Genomic DNA, 17,394 nt, shown 5'->3' on the forward strand with positions numbered 1-17,394 from the left:
TGCGCTACTTGGGGTGAGGAGGTAGGTCCTGCCCCGCAGAGCTATACTGTGATTGGTCCAAAGAGAACCGCTAGCCCGCGGACAACCGCCCAGGTCCGGAGGGAGTGTGTTAGGCCTGCGGTGCTCAGCGCTGATTGGCTCAAGAAGGACTGCTAGACCGTGGGCAGTTAACAAAGTTCTGGCGCGCTAGCCCAGCAGTGATTGGCCTAAATGGGATTGATGGAAGACAGACAACTTCCGAGGGTGGAGGGTGGGTGAAGAGGATTGGCGGATGACAGACTCCTAGACAGCTGCCAAAACAGCAACGGGGTGGTGCTGCACTCCACGCTAAGCGGAAGCAGGACTTTAATAGAAGTGGGAGTAGCAGCTGACCGAGAGGGGGTCGGGCCCTGGCTCTGCGTGGGCGGGCAGGGTAACTCTATGATGATTCGTTAGAAGAGACTAATTTAGCACAGAGCGGAAGTAGGAGGGTCGGAGGGCTGCGAGACACGCGAAGGATCGCTGAGTGGCAGAAACTAAAGGCCTATGATGTAGCCAGTTGTAAAGGGGTGGAATCTAGCCCTGCGTTGATTGGCGAAAACCCAGCTCAACCTAAAAGAGGGGCTGGAGTTAGAAGTGGGGGGACTAGGCCCGGCTCTGGGCCTGTTGGCAGAAGCTGGAAGCATTTAGAAGCAGCAGCGAGGCCGAAGTTGGGCTGAATGGGGCGTGGGTGTAATTAGTGTACCAGAGAAACTGTCGGGGCGTGGGAGGAGGGTAAACCTTAGGGGCAGGAGTGAAAGGCTGATTGCCCAGGGATCAGCCTGGGCAAATTCCCACCCTGAACTGGCCCATTCTTTATGGCAATTGGAAAGGTGAGGTACAGGAAAAGGACTGGGTGAAGTGGGAGGCCAGGTTGCCAAGGCAACAGAAGAGTGGGTAGAGCGTAAAGGCAAGTGGCAAACGCTGGCCGTCAACAGGCTGGAGGCGGGATTTCTGGGCGTTTTAGAAGAGTCTGGAGCTCTGGGCCTCTTAGTAACTGTGTGCTTTAGAAACAGGGCACTTCGGCAATCAGCAGGGGTTAAGGGGGAAAAAAAAGGCCATGGGACTCAAAGGCATTCAGGCTCTTTAATGTTGGGGGAGGGCAGCTGAAGTCAGTGATGAGGCTTCTCTGGGAGACTGTGCAGGCCTTGTAGCTCTCTAAGCCCCTGAAAAAGAGGACAGAAGAGTTTAAACAGATACTGGGTCTAGGCCCCACCCTAGCTTACTCTGACCTCCCCTCCCTCAGAGTAGGTCTGGCTCCAGATTGGCAGGAAAGATGGTCCTTCCCTTCTCTGGCTCTCTTCCTTGATTTGTCACCCTAAACACATTTAGTGGTGAGTCTGGGCATGGGCTAAGCTGCTCTCACCTCTAGCAACATATGAATATGGGCCTTGATATTCATGGAGTCCTTGGTAAGGCTGTCGCTGAGCCTGTAGAAGAGAAACAAAAAAGGGCAAGGTGGGCCCTATATATGATTATGACAATGACCATTTCTCATCACTTCACGAACTACATCCTGGATGACTTACACAGGTCATGTGGTACCTGACCTATCACCAGATAGGTCCTACCACCTGACCTGTTCCTCTGCAGAGATGCCTGGCCATCATCTGGACCTCATTAATTAACATTTATTGGGTGCCTACTGTATCCAGGTAATTATAGGCACTGGGGAGACAGCAGTGAACACAACAAAAATCCCAGCCTTGTGAAGCTCAGATTCTTGTTAAGAGAGACAAATGATGGAATAAAATATACAGTATGTCAGATGGCTGTAAGTGCAATGAAAAAATTAATGAGAGAAGATGAGTGCAGAAATAGGGGATGCAGTTTTAGAGTGTTCAAGGACGGCTTCATTGAGAAGCATTTGAGCAAAGACTTAAAGGAAGTGAAGAAGTGAATCGTGTGGACATATGGACGATGAGTATTCCAGACAGAAGGGACAGCAAATGCAAAGGTGCTTTGTTGTGTCTGAGGCACAACAAAGAGGCCAGTGTGGCTGAGGAGAATAAGTGAAGTGGGACCGCAGTAAGAGGTAAGATCTGAGAGGTAAAGGGGGTGGGATTCAGTAGAGCCTACAAGGCCATGATGAGGTTTTGAGCAGAGGAGGGACATGAACTGACTTGGGTTTAAAGTGGCCCATCTGGTTATTGTGGCACAGTGGTTAAGTGCTACGCCTGCTAACCAGGACAGCAGTTTGAATCCACCAGCCATTCCTTGGAAACCCTATGGGGCAGTTCTAGTCTGTCCTCTAGGGTCGCTATGAGTAGGAATCAGCTCGACGGGAATGGATTATCTAGTTATTGAGTGAAGAATTTAACTGAGGATAAGGAGAGCTAGTGTGGAAGTAGGAAGTCCAGTGCAGAGGCTATTGTAATAGTTCTGGTGAGAGATGATGGAGGCTCAGGCCACACTTGAGGTAATGAGAAATTATTGGATTAGGGATTTTGATGGTAGAGCCAATGGGATTTGCCAAAGGGTTAGATGTCAGGTGTGACAGAGAGGAGTCAAGGATAATGCCAAGGCCTAAGCAACTGGTAAGATGGAGTTGCCATCTACTGAAAAGGTGAAGAAGTGGGTGCACAGGTTTGGTGGAAGGCAGATCAGTAATTTGTTTGGACATACTAAATTTGAGATGCCTATTAAAGACCTTAAACTGATGATTAATGAAAACATTATCGTGAAAACCTGTTCTACTTCCAAAAGAACAAATTCAACAGCCTGACTTCTAACATCACTCGCTGTGGCAGCCAGTTCAAAGGAGCTTCCTAGGCAACTTGTTCTGACAACTCCTGGATACCTCTGTTCTTCCACTTCCTCATTGGCTTTCCAAACCCTCCTGCAAGCATTTTCATCCTTATCACATTATCACAACCTTGGCAATATGGTTAGTTCACATTCCTTTCTGTCCTTTCACAACCCTCCAGTACTTCATCAACTCAACTATTCACCACCTACATGCCAGTAGCAGGGTCAGCAGAGAGCTATTAAAAAAAAAAACAGACAGAGCTGCAGATGGGTATGCCACTTTGGTACCGTTTCTAAAAGGTGTGGTTCAAGAAGCATTAAAAGCAGAATCATCTGGGAGCTTGTGAAAATGCACTCCCACTTCCAGAGGTCCCGAAGTTTGAGAGCCATGCATCCTAAATTCACCAGCCTGTGTGGGGCCCTCACTGCTCCATGTAGTTCATTCCTTTCTCTGGCTAAGTTGCTTGACACACTATTTCAGACCCTTTATTTAAATCACTAAGTGTGTCAGGCATAATTGTTGAAGTAAAGAAAACTACATGTGGATATACAGGAGTAAACCAAACAGAGAAAGCTTCTCTCCTAAGACTTTACAGTCCCCTGGAAGAGACAGAAATTAAGCAACTAAACTAATATCATTATGTGCTATGATGAAAGAGTGCTGGGTCCTTTGAGAGAGAAAAATAACAGGTGGGAAAAAAGGGTAGAAACAGTCCTGGTCAAATCATTTGGGCCCTGGATCAAGCAGTGCCTGAAATCACTCTGGCCCTAGACAGCTGAGTCACATAAACGAGTACATTTTGGCAGTTTGGACCAGATCTCACCCCCCAAGATTCTCATGGATACAAAAATTCAAAGATGGTCTTTCTGAAAAATGAAGAATGAGTAAGAACTGAAGAATGAGTAAGAGGTAAGAAGGGGGAGGGTCTTTTCCACAAAAAGGCCAAAAGTCAGGAAAGAGCTATTTGAGGTGCAGTCAGCTGGTTGGAGTGTTAGAAATTAAGGGAATAGTGGAAGGAAAAAGGTCCAAGAGGTAGGGAGCCATTAGGTAACCCAAGGTCTTGATATCATGATAAGGAATGTAGATTTTATTGTGCTGTCAAGGTAGGAGTCAGTGTTAGGGGTAAATGAAACTAAACACTGTAAGAAGAGAGCAACAACATAGGATGTTAAATTGGAAAAAATAGTATGAACTCATCTATATGCCAATGTCTCCCAAATTTATATTTCTAGCCCAGACCTTTCTCGTGAACTCCAGACTTGGGAGTTTTAACTCATTTTCAAAAAATTCACTTTAATGTTTAACACGTACTTCATACTTAACATGTCCCAAACCGAACACCTCATCTTCTCCTCCAAATCTGCTCCTCCTCTATCTTTTCTATCTCAGATAATGGCAACTCTATCCTTCCAGTTGCTCAGGCCAAAAACCTTGACTCCTTCCTTTCTCTTCCACCCCACATCCAATTTACTATTTAAAATCACAACTGCTCCATCCCAGGCAATACTTCCTATAGCCAGTCCACACTCATTCACCACTGCATTGTCAACATCTAGCATACTACATAATTTGTTTATTGTCTATCTCCCCTGATTAGAATGTAAGCTGCCTGAGGACAGAGATTTTGGTCTGTTTATTCCCTGCTGTATCCCCAGGAACTAGAATAGTGTGTGGCACATAGTAGGCACCCAATATATGTTGCATTAAGTGAATGATTAATCCATCAGAAGAACCTGAAGTCCTCAAAAGATGGCTGAGTCTGTGTTTAGAGTCAGAAAATAAATGGAGCGTGATGTTGTCAGCAAGCAAGAATACTTTGAAGAATATCTGGATGGTGCTTAAAGAACAGAGGAATGACCTTGATCAGCTCCCAAGGAACAATTTGACCATCAAAAAAGAGAACAAAACTAGTTAATTGGTACAAGCCAAATCTATGAAAGGCTATGAGTTCATAACGACACTTAAAAGGAGAAAGAAATTAATATAAAATTCACCAAATGCTAGCTGTAAGACAAAAGGGATATGTTTAATTTATTACTATTGATTTAATATGTAAGTCAGTGTTAATGGCCATATGGTTTCTTCTATTAATTACATGTCTGTTTATGAGGTGTGGATATGCACTTGCTTCTTTCTGTGTAATCAGGAAAGAATACACACAGAGCTCTGATCCCTTCCACCCCCATACAAAGAAATATACTAAAAACAGGAAGGACTGATAGGCAATTTTGGTTATATAAAATAATCAGAAGAAAGTTCAAAGTACGTCCCAAGATGACAAATTAACGAAGTATTTTCAAGAGGAGGGCCAGCTACACAGACTCAAATACTCATCTCTTAGAAAGATTAAGCATCTAGGTAGTCCTACTAATTCTAATATATTAATAAGAGACTCAGTCACATTTTAAATCATCTAACAGATGAGGTCAGGACATAAAAAAGACTAGGAAAGGGGTCAGGTATTGACAACTTAAATACTTCAATTTTGGGAAAGACGTCAAGTCTCAAAAAATTAAAATCTATTTGAAAGGCTCAGGAATCCTCTAACAAGGAAAGCTTTGTTATTAAAAAAAACTGGACTGTCAATTCAGAATTGTGTTGGCCCATGAAAGTAGGCCCCTTGACCAAATTATTCACCAATTGTTCTGGTCATCTAGATTTAGAAATCTCAGTGGGTCTCAGATTCTTTTGGGTCTAAGACTGAAACCTGGAAAGGTTTGAAAAGAGAAAAATTATTGAAACCTTAATGGCAGCACCTCTGAAAGAAATGAATGTAGGAATAAAGATAAATATAACCAAAAAGGAATTTTAGATCCTTTGTGAAATGTTAACCTAAGTGTACTGGTCAGTGTCCCCTTAATTACCTCATCCCAGGCTGCCAGCCTCTCTTGGCAGTTTCTCTGCAGGTGCACAGTTCCCCTTGCCAGGAACGCTCTTCCCCAGATAGCCCCAGGGCTTGTTCATTCAACAAAGTGACCTGAAGGTCACTTCCTCTGGGAGGTCTTCCCTAGTTATATTTCAAACCTCTCATCCACACTTCCAATCCCCCTTTCCTGCCTTTCTCATTAGCACTTACCACCAGCTGACATACTTAAATTTTACCTAATTGTTTATTGTCTGTTTCTCCACTATAATATAGGCTCCATGAGGAAAGGGATTTTTGTTTTGTTCAGAGGTATCTCTAGGATCTAGAACACTCAAGTATTTTTTTAATAAGTGAATTAGTATCATGACCATTGAACACTGTTTGCTTTTTAAGGTTTTTAAAACAGTTAAATTAATTGGATACTAGACAAGCTTTTCATTAACTATTCAGCAGTATTTAATTAAACCACTAAAAGTTAATTGGGGACACTGTACCTTTTTCAATCTGTTTTATTATTTTTGTGTGTAAGTATGCTACTATGCAGTAGCAGATTGAATAAGATTGGTAAGTAACACAGTAGAAATGGTGCTAAATATTTGTTTCCATGCACAGTGGACCCTCAGACATTAAAAAAATTAATCAATTCACTCAAGAGCAAACTCTGAAGCTATACTGCCTAGGTTCAAATCCTACCTCCATCTTTAACCCTTCTTGGCCTCAGTTTCCTCATCTATAAGATGGGACAACAGTACCCCTTTCATAGAGTTGTTGTGAGGATTACATGAGTGAAAATATGTTTGGTGCTTAGAACAGTGCCTGGCACATGGAAAGCGCTGTGTTTGCTATTTTTATTTTTATTGCTATTACTGGACCATTTTCAACATCATTACAAAATATATAGAAATCTCTCCCATTTTAAAAACAAACACTCCTTTCCCCATTTCTCCCTCCTGCTACCTATCTTTTTGTCCTTTAATTCACATTTAAACTTCTGGGGAAAAAAAAAAGGTTGTGTTTCAAAATCTGGTTTTTATATCCATCAAAACATTTCTCACCTCTGGAAACTGAATTAGATTAATAGAAACTTCAGAGACATATCAGCCAAATGCAATATATGGACAGACCTTGCTTGGATCCTGATTTGAACAAGGCAACTGTAAAAAGAATTTTTAAAACTTTTTTAATTTGAATATTTTCATTCCTACAGAAAAGATGAAAGAATAGTACAGTGAACACCTGTAAACCTTTCACCCAGATTTGTGGATTGTTAACATTTTGCCACATCTGCCTTTTCTCTTTCTCTACACATACATGTGCTTTTTGCTGGACCATTTGAAAGTTGTAGGCATTATGACACTTTACCATTGTAAAAATGGTGTGGCAGGGGAGGCATTCTCTAACGTCACAAGGCAGAAGGAGAATAATTACCAGCATCAACCACCAAAGCTGATTCCTATGAAGTGGAGGTCAGACATACCTCTTGCCAGCCTTTTTACCAATTCTCACACCAACCATCCCTCCTACAGCACTACTTCTCTGCTGGGTTTGATAATTCATCGCAATGGTCACAGAACTCATAGACAATACTCACGACTATGGGGTTTTTTTAACAGGATACAACTCAGGATCAGGATCAACTCAGAAGTAACAGGAACAACTCAAAATATGGTTCTTAATCAGGACAGCTTCTCCTCGCCCTCTGCTGCTGGGCCCTGCTCGGGGCCTTCTAAGTGTTACAACTCTTAGCTCCGTGGGTCTGCAAGCCCAGCTCTGCCAGGTGCCCAGAGGCACCCTACTCCACGAGCAAGCCTCCTGGCTGAAGGCGCTCAACTTTCTCACTCTGTGAGCTAGGAAGTCCATTGCTCTGTCTCCTGCTGGTCTCTTGGTTCTGCTGCCTCTGCTGTCACTGTTTCTCTACTGCTGCTTCTCACCATCATCTCTCGCTGTCTTCTGTGTTATAGCCCTGTCTCCTGGGTCTAGGAGGTTCCCAGCATAGGGACCCTGGGTCCAAAGGGCACGCTCAACTCCTATCTCTTCTTGGTAGTACTGCATTCCCCCCGTCCACCTCTGGGATGGCTCATATTAAACCCAGTGGGATAGTAAAAGTGACCAATCCCCTTGTTAGGGTTCAATATACCTTATTTGCATGGTCCCTCCCCACAAGAGTGCCATGAACCTTATTTGCATTATTAGCAAGCTGTCCAATATCATTGGTGGGCCTCATTTGCACAGTCCCACCTAGTCATTTGGTGGAGTAATAAAGACTATGGCTAGAAAAAAAAAAGCAAGGTCGTATTAAATCACTGCTCTGCAACCATACGTGCATTTACCACTTTATTCCTGAGTACACTTCCTAAGTATAAGGCCATTTGTTCCTACATAAGCAAAATGCCATTAGCACACCCAAGAAATCTAAGTTTAATTCAATAATATCATCTAACATACAGACCGTACTCAAATTTCCTCAAAATGTCTCTTATAGCCCTTTTTTCCCCCTTCCTTAGCCTCAGGACCCAACCAGGTTCATAGTTTGCATTGTAAAATAAGACAATTAGTAAAATTTGACCACAGTCTGGGTATTAGATGTTATTAAGGCATTTTGTTGGTTGTGATAATAGTTGTCTTAGTCATCTAGTACTGCTATAACAAATACCACAAGTGGACGGCTTTAACAAAGAGAAGTTTATTCTCTCACAGTCCAGTAGGCTAGAAGTCTGAATTCAGGGTGCCAGCTACAGGGGAAGGCTTTCTCTGTCAGCTCTGGAAGAAGGTCCTTGTCATCAGTCTTCTCTTGGCCTGGGAGTATCTCAGTGCAAGAACCTCAGGTCCAAAGGACACAGTCTGCTCCCAGCACTGCTTTCTTGGTGGTATGAGGTCCCCCCTCTCTGCTAGCTTCCCTTTTATCACTTGAGTGATAAAAGGTGGTGCAGGCCACACCCCAGGGAAACTCCCTTTACATTGGATCAGGGAGGTGACCTGGTAAGGGTGTTACAATCCCACCCTAATCTTCTTTAGCATAAAATTACAATCACAAAATGGAGGACAACCACAGAACACTGGGAATCATGGTCTAATCAAGTTGATACACACATTTTTGAGGGACATAATTCAACCAATGACAAACCCACTGCTGTCAAGTCGATTCTGACTCATAGCGAACCTACAGGAGAGAATAGAACTGACTGCCCCATAGGGTTTCCAAGGAGCAGCTGGTAGATTTGAACTGCTGACCTTTTGGTTAGCAGTCGAGTTCTTAACAACTGAGTCACCAGGGCTCCAGTAATAGTATTAAAAAAAAAACAAAAACAAACCACACCCGTTGCCACTGAGTGGATTCCGACTCATAGCGACCCTACAGGAGAGAGTAGAACTGCCCCATAGGGTTTACAAGGAGTGGCTGGTGGATTTGAACTGCAGACCTTTTGGTTAGCAGGCGTAGCTCTTAACCACTGCCCCACTAGGGCTCCCTGATAATAGTATAGTGGTTGTTAAAAAAAAATCCATATCCATTTTAGATGCATGCTGAAATACAGGTAAAATAATAAGATGTCTGGGATTTGCTTCAAAATATTCCATCAAAGAGAAAAATTCTTTTTGGATGAAACAAGAATGTCAGAATGGTGATTATTGTTGAATGTGAGCCCTTGCCACGTGCCAGGCATTGTACCAAGCACTTTATTTGCATTAACTCAATCCTCACGACAGCCCTGTAACGTGGACTCTATTATTATCCCCACTTTGCAGATGAGAAAACAGACACACAGATGCTAAGTCACTTACCCAAGACCACACACCTGGTCCCCTTCTTTTCTGGCTTCTCAAGAGGATTAAATACCGTTGATTCCTTTTTTTTTTGCTCTGCAGCAACTTTGAGTCTTTTTTCTGACTTCCGCATTTGAGAGAACCCCAGGTCTTGTTCCTTGGCTATTGTCTCTCGCTACACTCTCTTCAGAGGCAATTTCATCTATTCCTTAGGGTTTCAACCCCATCTGTGTTCCCAAATATCTATCTCAGTCCAAGCTTTGCATCTCACCACCAACCCCATTTATCCAATTGTCCCATGATATCTCCACTTTGATGCCACGCAAAACAAACTCAACTGGAGCCCACACTTTCTCCTCATATCACCTCACCATCCCCACTAACACAGACTACCACTTCATTCTGCTTCCGCATACCATTTTTAATTCACTCAACAAACACTGAGTGCCTATGAGTGCTATGCACTATTCTAGGCACTTGGGTAGACAAAATTTCTCTCTTTGTAAAACTTATATATTCATAGGAAGAGACAATGCACATTCAAAGAAGTAAATTACACAGTAAATATTAGGAGGTGATAAGTGCTGGGGGAAAAAAAGACTAAGGGAAGGGAATCAGGAGTGCTAGGGGTTACAGTTTTAAAGTTAGGTTAAAGAAAGCCTCGTTGAGGAAGTGGCCTATAAACAAGACATTTGAGTGAGGAGAAAGCCACATGGCTATCTGGGGAAGAGCACTGCAGGCAGAGAGAACAGCCAGTACAATTGCCCTGAGGTGGGATCATTCTTGGGGTGTTTAAAGAAGAGTGTGAAGGTCAGTGTAACAACAGCACAGTGAATGTGCAGGGGAATTAGCAGGAGGTAAAGTCAGAGATAACTTGTTTTATTGTCACTGATTTACAGGCTAACGAGACCTCACAGATCTGGTCATAATTGTACTTTTATGTATTTCTTTTTTATAACAGTATACTTAATATCTGTCTCATCCCTTAGAATGTAAGCCTTCAAGGAACCATTCTTTCTTGTTCACTGCTGCATCCCCATCACCAAACACAGACCCTGGCATATAGGAGATGCCCAATAAGTGTCTGATGAATGATAAAAAGACTGCTTATTATGTGCTGTGCCTGGGGCTCAGCTTTCCGTTCTCACATTCCTCAGCCCCAGCCCTGAGAAGGAGGGGAGATGGGTCCCTAAGTACCATCCCAGGCAGATATGGGGAGAAGGAAGAAGGGTACTGGTGATTTAGACACGATCCTCATAGAAGGGACTTACTCTGTGAGGAGACAGCTCTTACGATCAATAAACTTGAGAGCTTCTGCCAATGTCAGCTCCAGGAAAAAACCATATCCAAGGGCCACATAGATTCGTGAAGTATCTGGGCTGAAGAAAGAAGTTAGAGGAAGCAGGGGGAAGTCCTTGCCACCATGTAGTATACCGTATAACTTATTCAAGATGTTTTTTGATTCCCCTCCCCCAAAGAAGTTAGAGGAAGCAGGGGGAAGTCCTTACCACCATGTAGTATACCGTATAACTTATTCAAGATGTTTTTTGATTCCCCTCCCCCATCTTCCCCAAATAGAGGCTCTAGGAGAGCAGGGATTTTGTTCTATGTTATTCACTGTCACATCCCTAGCACCTAGCTGTGTCTGGTTAGAGCAGATGCCTTCAAAATATTTGTTGAATGAAGGAAGGGGGATGCTGAATCCTGTGGGCTCAGAGGGGCAGGTAGACACTCACACCACTGTGTCAACGAAGAAGTTACAGCCCAAATCCACCTGCATATATAACTCCGAGTGGTTAGTTTCCTGTGGGGCCAGGGAGAAAGAGGAAGGGGTCAGTACTCACATTTTAAGTCAAGAGACAGGTTTTGGTCTGGGGTTTCTCCTCTTGTCTTCCTCCCTTGCCCACAAAAAAGGTATCCAACCTTGGCATCTTTACCTGGAGTCGCTCAATGACATTTCTTAGTTGAAGATATGTGGCCAGCTGCTCATATACTTTGTCGCGATGGTCCAGCACCTTTCTGATGGAGTGAGAGTCCAGTGGTGACCAACAGGTGACCCTGTCCCTCTTGGGATACCTCATATCTTGCCTCTGTGAGACCCTTATAGCCCCATGCCCTGAACAAGCCTTTTAGTGCAGAAGATAAGATTTTGGACTCTGCAGTCAGACGACTTGGGTCTGAATCCAGGCTCTCTCCTTTACTAGCTATGTCAACTTGGCAAGTAAGGAGCCTCTCTGGGACTCAGTTTCCCCATCTATAAAGGATAATGACAGTATTACCTCATGCAGTCGTTAGAATTAAATGTTATATAAACTGCTTAGAATAATATCTGCCGAATAGTAAGCTCTATATATGTGTTAGCTATTATTTATACTATTATTAATATTATTATAAATGACTGTCAATGCCTCTGACCAATCAGAATCTCTCATTCTCACCCTAGAAAAATCCTCCATCCCTTTTAGGATGCTCAAAGTCCTAGTTGTAAACACCGAACTTCCCACTTATATTAACAGTGACAGTAATTCTTCATATTCATTGAGCCTTTAGTATGTTTCAGACATCCACGCTAAATTCTTTAGAAGTATTTGAACACATTGAAAACACAAAACCACCAGATTTGAGGGCTCTGTCAACTTCTCCATTTCACAGATGAGAAAAATGAAGCAGAGAAAAGGCGACGAAGTACATGTTCACACAGATGACAAGTGGCAGAGCCGGGATTTGAACCTAAGAACTCCGGCCTCAGAAACCTAGCTTTTAACCATTAAGGGATGTCGAAGTCAAGCACGCGCAGACACGCCCTGCGCGCTGAACGCCCCGTCCCAGTCAAATTGCACCCCAGATGTCGCCCCTCCTTCCCGCTTGAAAGGGGCGCTGGGCCGGGCCAGAACGCCCCACCTGCCAATCAGAAAGCTCTGTGCTGACACTAAACGTTCCGCCCACCACGTGGAAGGTTACAACCCCCCGCCCCCCCACGCCCGCTCACTGCAGGTCCCGCTGAAGCACGTCACTGATGAAGGCCTCATAGCGCAGCACTTTCTCACTCGTGGCCTCTAGCGCCCGCCGTTTAGGGGGCGTCGCCATGATGAGCTCCTGAGGAGTGGGGAGAGGGAAGGCCATTTTGACCACTCCAGTTTGGCCTCTTGCGCAGTAAATCTTCACCTTCCCAACGTTGGGAATGGGCTCGTCTGATTCATACCGGGAGTTGCGCCTTCCGCGCCTCCCAACTCTGGGATCCCTGCCACAGAGAGACACTCAAACGCGCCCCTTACCTCAGAGCCGCCGGGAACCAAAACGGAGAGTTGGTATAAACTGCGGCTTCCGGGTGGCGCGGTTAAATGACGTAGTGGCAAGCAGGCGGCCAATCAAATAGCCAGGTGGGGAGGCGCGGTCCTGGCGGAAAAAGATCGGTCAAAGGCGCGAAGAGAAGGGTTGGGCTTTACGGACTCTGAGGAGACCTGGAAGACTGTAGAGCGTGGAAGCAGGGACTGTATGGCAATAAACCGATGGGGCTGCGAAAGCTGCGTGAAGCCTATGCACGCGTGGCTGGTGGGGATGGAGCCTAATGGGATTTGGTGGGTCCTGGATGCAGGATGTAGGACTAATAGGGTCGCTTTAAGTCAGAATTGACTCCACGGCAAAAGGTTTTTTAAAGGGTTTAAGGGGATACAGGAAGCATAGGCAGAGTTAGAGAAGTGGAGTGAAGCATTTGGTGTTTAAAAGGGCCACAGAAGCAGATGGGCAAGAATTAATTTTGGTTCTGGCTGCCTGTGACCCCGTATACTCCCCAGCATGTTTTTTTCCTAATTCAAAATGGGCAACTGAGAGCTCGACATAACTAACGCCATGATGAACCTGTAAGTTTTTCTCCTTCCTCTGCCTGTCCTCTCCTTCACATACCTCTGCTAATGGCTTTGTTTTGACCAAATGTTAATAACTTTGTTTTAAACTGAGGCAAATAACATTTTGTAATGTCCGACAACCTGTGGCATACAACCCCCACAGGAAAATTGGAGCCCAGGTATATATCTGTATCTTTAGCCTAATGAAGAGATGTCTGGCAGGTATCTTTTGTCACTATCCTGTAATGAATGACCCCTTTTGAGCATACCTCCAGCTAAGTAACCACAAAAACATTTCTAACCCTTCTAAAATTCTATGTTGTTGTTGTTAGGTGCCATCGAGTAGGTTCTGACTTATAGCGACCCTATGCACAACAGAACAAAACACTGCCCAGTCCTGAGCCATCCTCAACAATCGTTGTTATGCTTGAGCTCATTGTTGCAGCCACTGTGTCAATCCACCTCGTTGAGGGCCTTCCTCTTTTCCGCTGACCCTGTACTCTGCCAAGCATGATGTCCTTCTCCAGGGACTGATCCCTCCTGACAACATGCCCAAAATATGTAAGATGCAGTCTCGCCATCCTTGCTTGTAAGGAACATTCTGGTTGTACTTCTTCCAAGACAGATTTGTTCATTTTTTTGGCAGTCCATGGTATATTCAATATTCTTTGCCAGCACCACAATTTAAAAGCGTCAGCTCTTCTTCGGTCTTCCTTATTCATTGACCAGCTTTCACATGCATATGATGCGATTGAAAATACCATGGCTTGGGTCAGGCTCACCTTAGTCTTCAGGGTGACATGTTTACTCTTCAACACTTTAAAGAGGTCCTTTGCAGTAGATTTACCCAATGCAATGCATCTTTTGATTTCTTGACTGCTGCTTCCATGGCTGTTGATTGTGGATCCAAGTAAAATGAAATCCTTGACAACTTCAGTCTTTTCTCCGTTTATCATGATGTTGCTCATTGGTCCAGTCGTAAGGATTTTTGTTTTCTTTATGTTGAAGTGCAATCCATACTGAAGGCTGTGGTCTTTGATCTTCATTAGTAAGTGCTTCAAGTCCTTTTCACTTCCAGCAAGCAAGGTTGTGTTATCTGCATAATGCAGGTTTTTAATGAGTCTTCCTCCAATCCTGATGCCCTGTTCTTCTTGATATAGTCCAGCTTCTCGTATTATTTGTTCAGCATACAGATTGAATAGGTGTGGTGAAAGAATACAACCCTGACGCACACCTTTCCTGACTTTAAACCAATCAGTATCCCCTTGTTCTGTCCGAAAAACTGCCCCTTGATCTATGTAAAGGTTCCTCATGAGCACAATTAAGTGTTCTGGAATTCCCATTCTTTGCAATGTTATCCATAATTTGTTGTGATCCACACAGTCGAATGCTTTTGCATAGTCAATAAAACACAGGTAAACATCCTTCTGATAGTCTCTGCTTTCAGCCAGGATCTGAGATCAGCAGTAATATCCCTGGTTCCACGTCCTCTCCTGAAACCGGCCTGAATTTCTGGCAGTTCCCTGTGGATATACTGCTGCAGCCAGTTTTGAATGAACTTCAACAAAATTTTGCTTGCGTGTGATATTAATGATATTGTTCTATAATTTCCACATTCGGTTGGATCACCTTTCTTGGGAATAGTCATAAATATGGATCTCTTCCAGTCAGTTGGCCAGGAAACTGTCTTCCATATTTCTTGGCATAGACGAGTGAGCACCTCCAGCGCTGCATCTGTTTGTTGAAACATCTCAGTTGATATTCCATGAATTCCTGGAGCCTTGTTTTTCGCCAATGCCTTCAGAGCAGCTTGGACTTCTTCCTTCAGTACCATCAGTTCCTGATCATATGTCAACTCTTGAAATGGTTGAGCATCAACTAATTCTTTTTGGTATAATGACTCTGTGTATTCTTTCCATCTTCTTTTGATGCTTCCTGCATTGTTTAATATTGTCCCCGTAGAATCCTTCACTATTGCAACTCGAGGCTTGAATTTTTTTTCAGTTCTTTCAGCTTGAGAAACGCTGATTGTGTTCTTCCCTTTTGGTTTTCCATCTCCAGCTCTTTGCACATGTCATTATAATACTTTGTCTTCTCGAGACACCCTTTGAAATTTTCTGTTTAGTTCTTTTACTCCATCAATTCTTCCTTTTGCTTTAGCTGCTCGACGTTTGAGAGCAAGTTTCAGAGTCTCCTCTGACATCCACCTTGGTCTTTCCTTTCTTTCCTGCCTTTTCAATGGCCTCTTGCTTTCTTCATGTATGATGTCCTTCCACAACTTAGCTGGTCTTCGGTCACTAGTGTTCAATGTGTCAAATCTGTTCTTCAGATGGTCTCTAAATTCAGGTGGGATGTACTCAAGGTCATATTTTGGCTCTCGTGGACTTGCTCTGATTTTCTTCAGTTTCGGCTTGAACTTGCATATGAGCAATTGATGGTCTGTCCCACAGTCGGACCTTGGCCTTGTTCTGACTGATGATATCAAGCTTTTCCATCGTCTCTTTCCACAGATGTAGTCAATTTGATTTCTGTGTGTTCCATCTGGCGAAGTCCATGTGTATAGTTGCCGTTTATGTTGGTGAAAGAAGGTATTTGCAATGAAGAAGTCGTTGGTCTTGCAAAATTCTATCATACGATCTCCGGCATTGTTTCTATCACCAAGGCCATATTTTCCAACTACTGATTCTTCTTCTTTGTTTCCAACTTTCGCATTCCAATTGCCAGTAATTATCAATGCATCTTGATTGCATGTTCGATCAATTTCAGACTGCAGCAGCTGATAAAAATCTATTTCTTCATCTTTGGCCCTAGTAATTGGTGCATGAATTTGAATAATAGTCGTATTAACTGGTTTCCTTGTAGGTGTATGGATATTTTCCTATCACTGACAGCGTTGTACTTCAGGTAACTACGAAGACATTTCTAACCCTTGTAAAATTCTATAGAAGCTCTAATGTAAAATTGCTCTTTGGAACTCCATAGAGACAGCCTGTGTTGCTGCCAGTCCCCGGTGATGTATGCATCTCCTGAGAAAACTTTGTCTTTTGTGACTTGGTGTGTTTTATTGGCTGGACTGCTCCAGGGCACGGACCCTAATCGGGTAACATGTCGAAAAGAGGGTCTATCCTGTTTGATCTGTCTACCTAGATTCTGATTTTTCACCTGCGAAATTTGAGTTTAACTCCTGGTGATGGGAATGAGTGTGAACACTGAAAGATTTTTAAACAGAGACAAATCTAAAATTCATCTTTTATGACTCCAGCTCTGCGATCTGCAATCTATAACTGTGGGGTTAAAGCGGAGATTGACAAAGCGTTGTATCTAATCACTTCATTTAATACCCTTTGCCGTCAAGTCGATTCCGACTCATAGCGACCTTATAGGACAGAGTAGAACTGCCCCATAGAGTTTCCAAGGAGCGCCTGGTGGATTCAAACTCCCGACCTGTTGGTTAGCAGCCATAGCACGTAACCACTACACCACCGGGGTTTCCTCATTTAATAGGGGGATAAAATGGAGGGTCGCTGGAGTCCTCTGTCCAAGATTTGCTATCTTGTGGTTAGAAATAATTTCCCGTGTGTTTTATTTAAATATGTAAGCTTTTTATTAATGTATTTTTCATGCTTTCAAGTGAGGGACTGAACTTATTTCCCTTGTAAGATTTTTAAACAGAGGCATCTAACCCAGCCAAGTCCAGGCCGGAATCCCCCAAATGCCATTCTCGTATGCAGGGGCTTGAGCTCCAACCCCTATCGGAAAGACTTTCCAGAAAATCTGTATGTTGTGTATGTAAAAGCAAGGTTCATTTTTCAAATGCCGAAAACCTGACCAAATCTAGTTTTTCTTTGCTCATTGAACAAGGGTGTTGTATAGGAAATATTGAGATTAAAAAAACTTTCGTAACTCTCATAATTACGTTTCATGTGATTGAAACACACTAGGTAGTTAGACAAATATTACACCACCGTCTTAAGAAAGGAGCCCTGGTGGTGGTGTGGTTAACAGCTTGGCTGCTAACCAAAAGGTCAGTAGTTCGAATCCACCAGCTGCTCCTTGGAAACCATATGGTGTAGTTCTCCTCTGTCCTAGAGGATCGCTATGGGTTGTATTGACTCATTGGCAATGAGTTTGGTTTCGGTCTTATGAAAAGAAGG

The 17,394-nt window shown here is 43.5% G+C and overlaps 1 protein-coding gene across 3 annotated transcripts; it reads right to left on the reverse strand.

Moving 5' to 3' along the window:
* Window positions 1–1,090: 1,090 nt before the first annotated feature.
* UXT (ubiquitously expressed prefoldin like chaperone) lies at window positions 1,091–12,753 on the reverse strand. Of its 3 annotated transcripts, none has more exons than XR_010319777.1 (7): window positions 12,385–12,664; window positions 11,333–11,414; window positions 11,132–11,199; window positions 10,667–10,774; window positions 6,689–6,787; window positions 1,385–1,448; window positions 1,091–1,184 (listed from the first exon to the last, which is right to left on the reverse strand). XR_010319777.1 is itself a non-coding variant. In XM_064278227.1 (7 exons), exons 2-7 carry the CDS (start codon window positions 12,480–12,482, stop codon window positions 1,131–1,133), a joined length of 474 nt encoding a protein of 157 aa, XP_064134297.1. In that variant the 5' UTR covers window positions 12,483–12,491; window positions 12,671–12,753; the 3' UTR covers window positions 1,091–1,130. The 3 variants fall into 3 exon arrangements, 2 of the variants coding, with proteins under 2 accessions (XP_064134297.1, XP_064134296.1); XM_064278227.1 differs by lacking the exon at window positions 6,689–6,787 and adding an exon at window positions 12,671–12,753 and having other exon boundaries at window positions 12,385–12,491; XM_064278226.1 differs by lacking the exon at window positions 6,689–6,787.
* Between the last annotated feature and the right edge of the window lie 4,641 nt (window positions 12,754–17,394).

Source organism: Loxodonta africana, chromosome X, assembly GCF_030014295.1.
Source record: "Loxodonta africana isolate mLoxAfr1 chromosome X, mLoxAfr1.hap2, whole genome shotgun sequence".
In the NCBI taxonomy this organism is placed as follows: domain Eukaryota; kingdom Metazoa; phylum Chordata; class Mammalia; order Proboscidea; family Elephantidae; genus Loxodonta; species Loxodonta africana.

Coding starts and splice junctions, on each gene's coding strand:
- UXT (XM_064278226.1), bottom strand. CDS start 12,518: ATGGCCTTCCCTCTCCCCACTCCTCAGGAGCTCATCATGGCGACGCCC. Junction 10,775..11,131: donor TTCTTCGTTGACACAGTGGT/GTGAGTGTCTAC, acceptor TTCTTTCTTCAG/CCCAGATACTTCACGAATCT. Junction 1,185..1,384: donor ATATTCATATGTTGCTAGAG/GTGAGAGCAGCT, acceptor CCTCTTTTTCAG/GGGCTTAGAGAGCTACAAGG.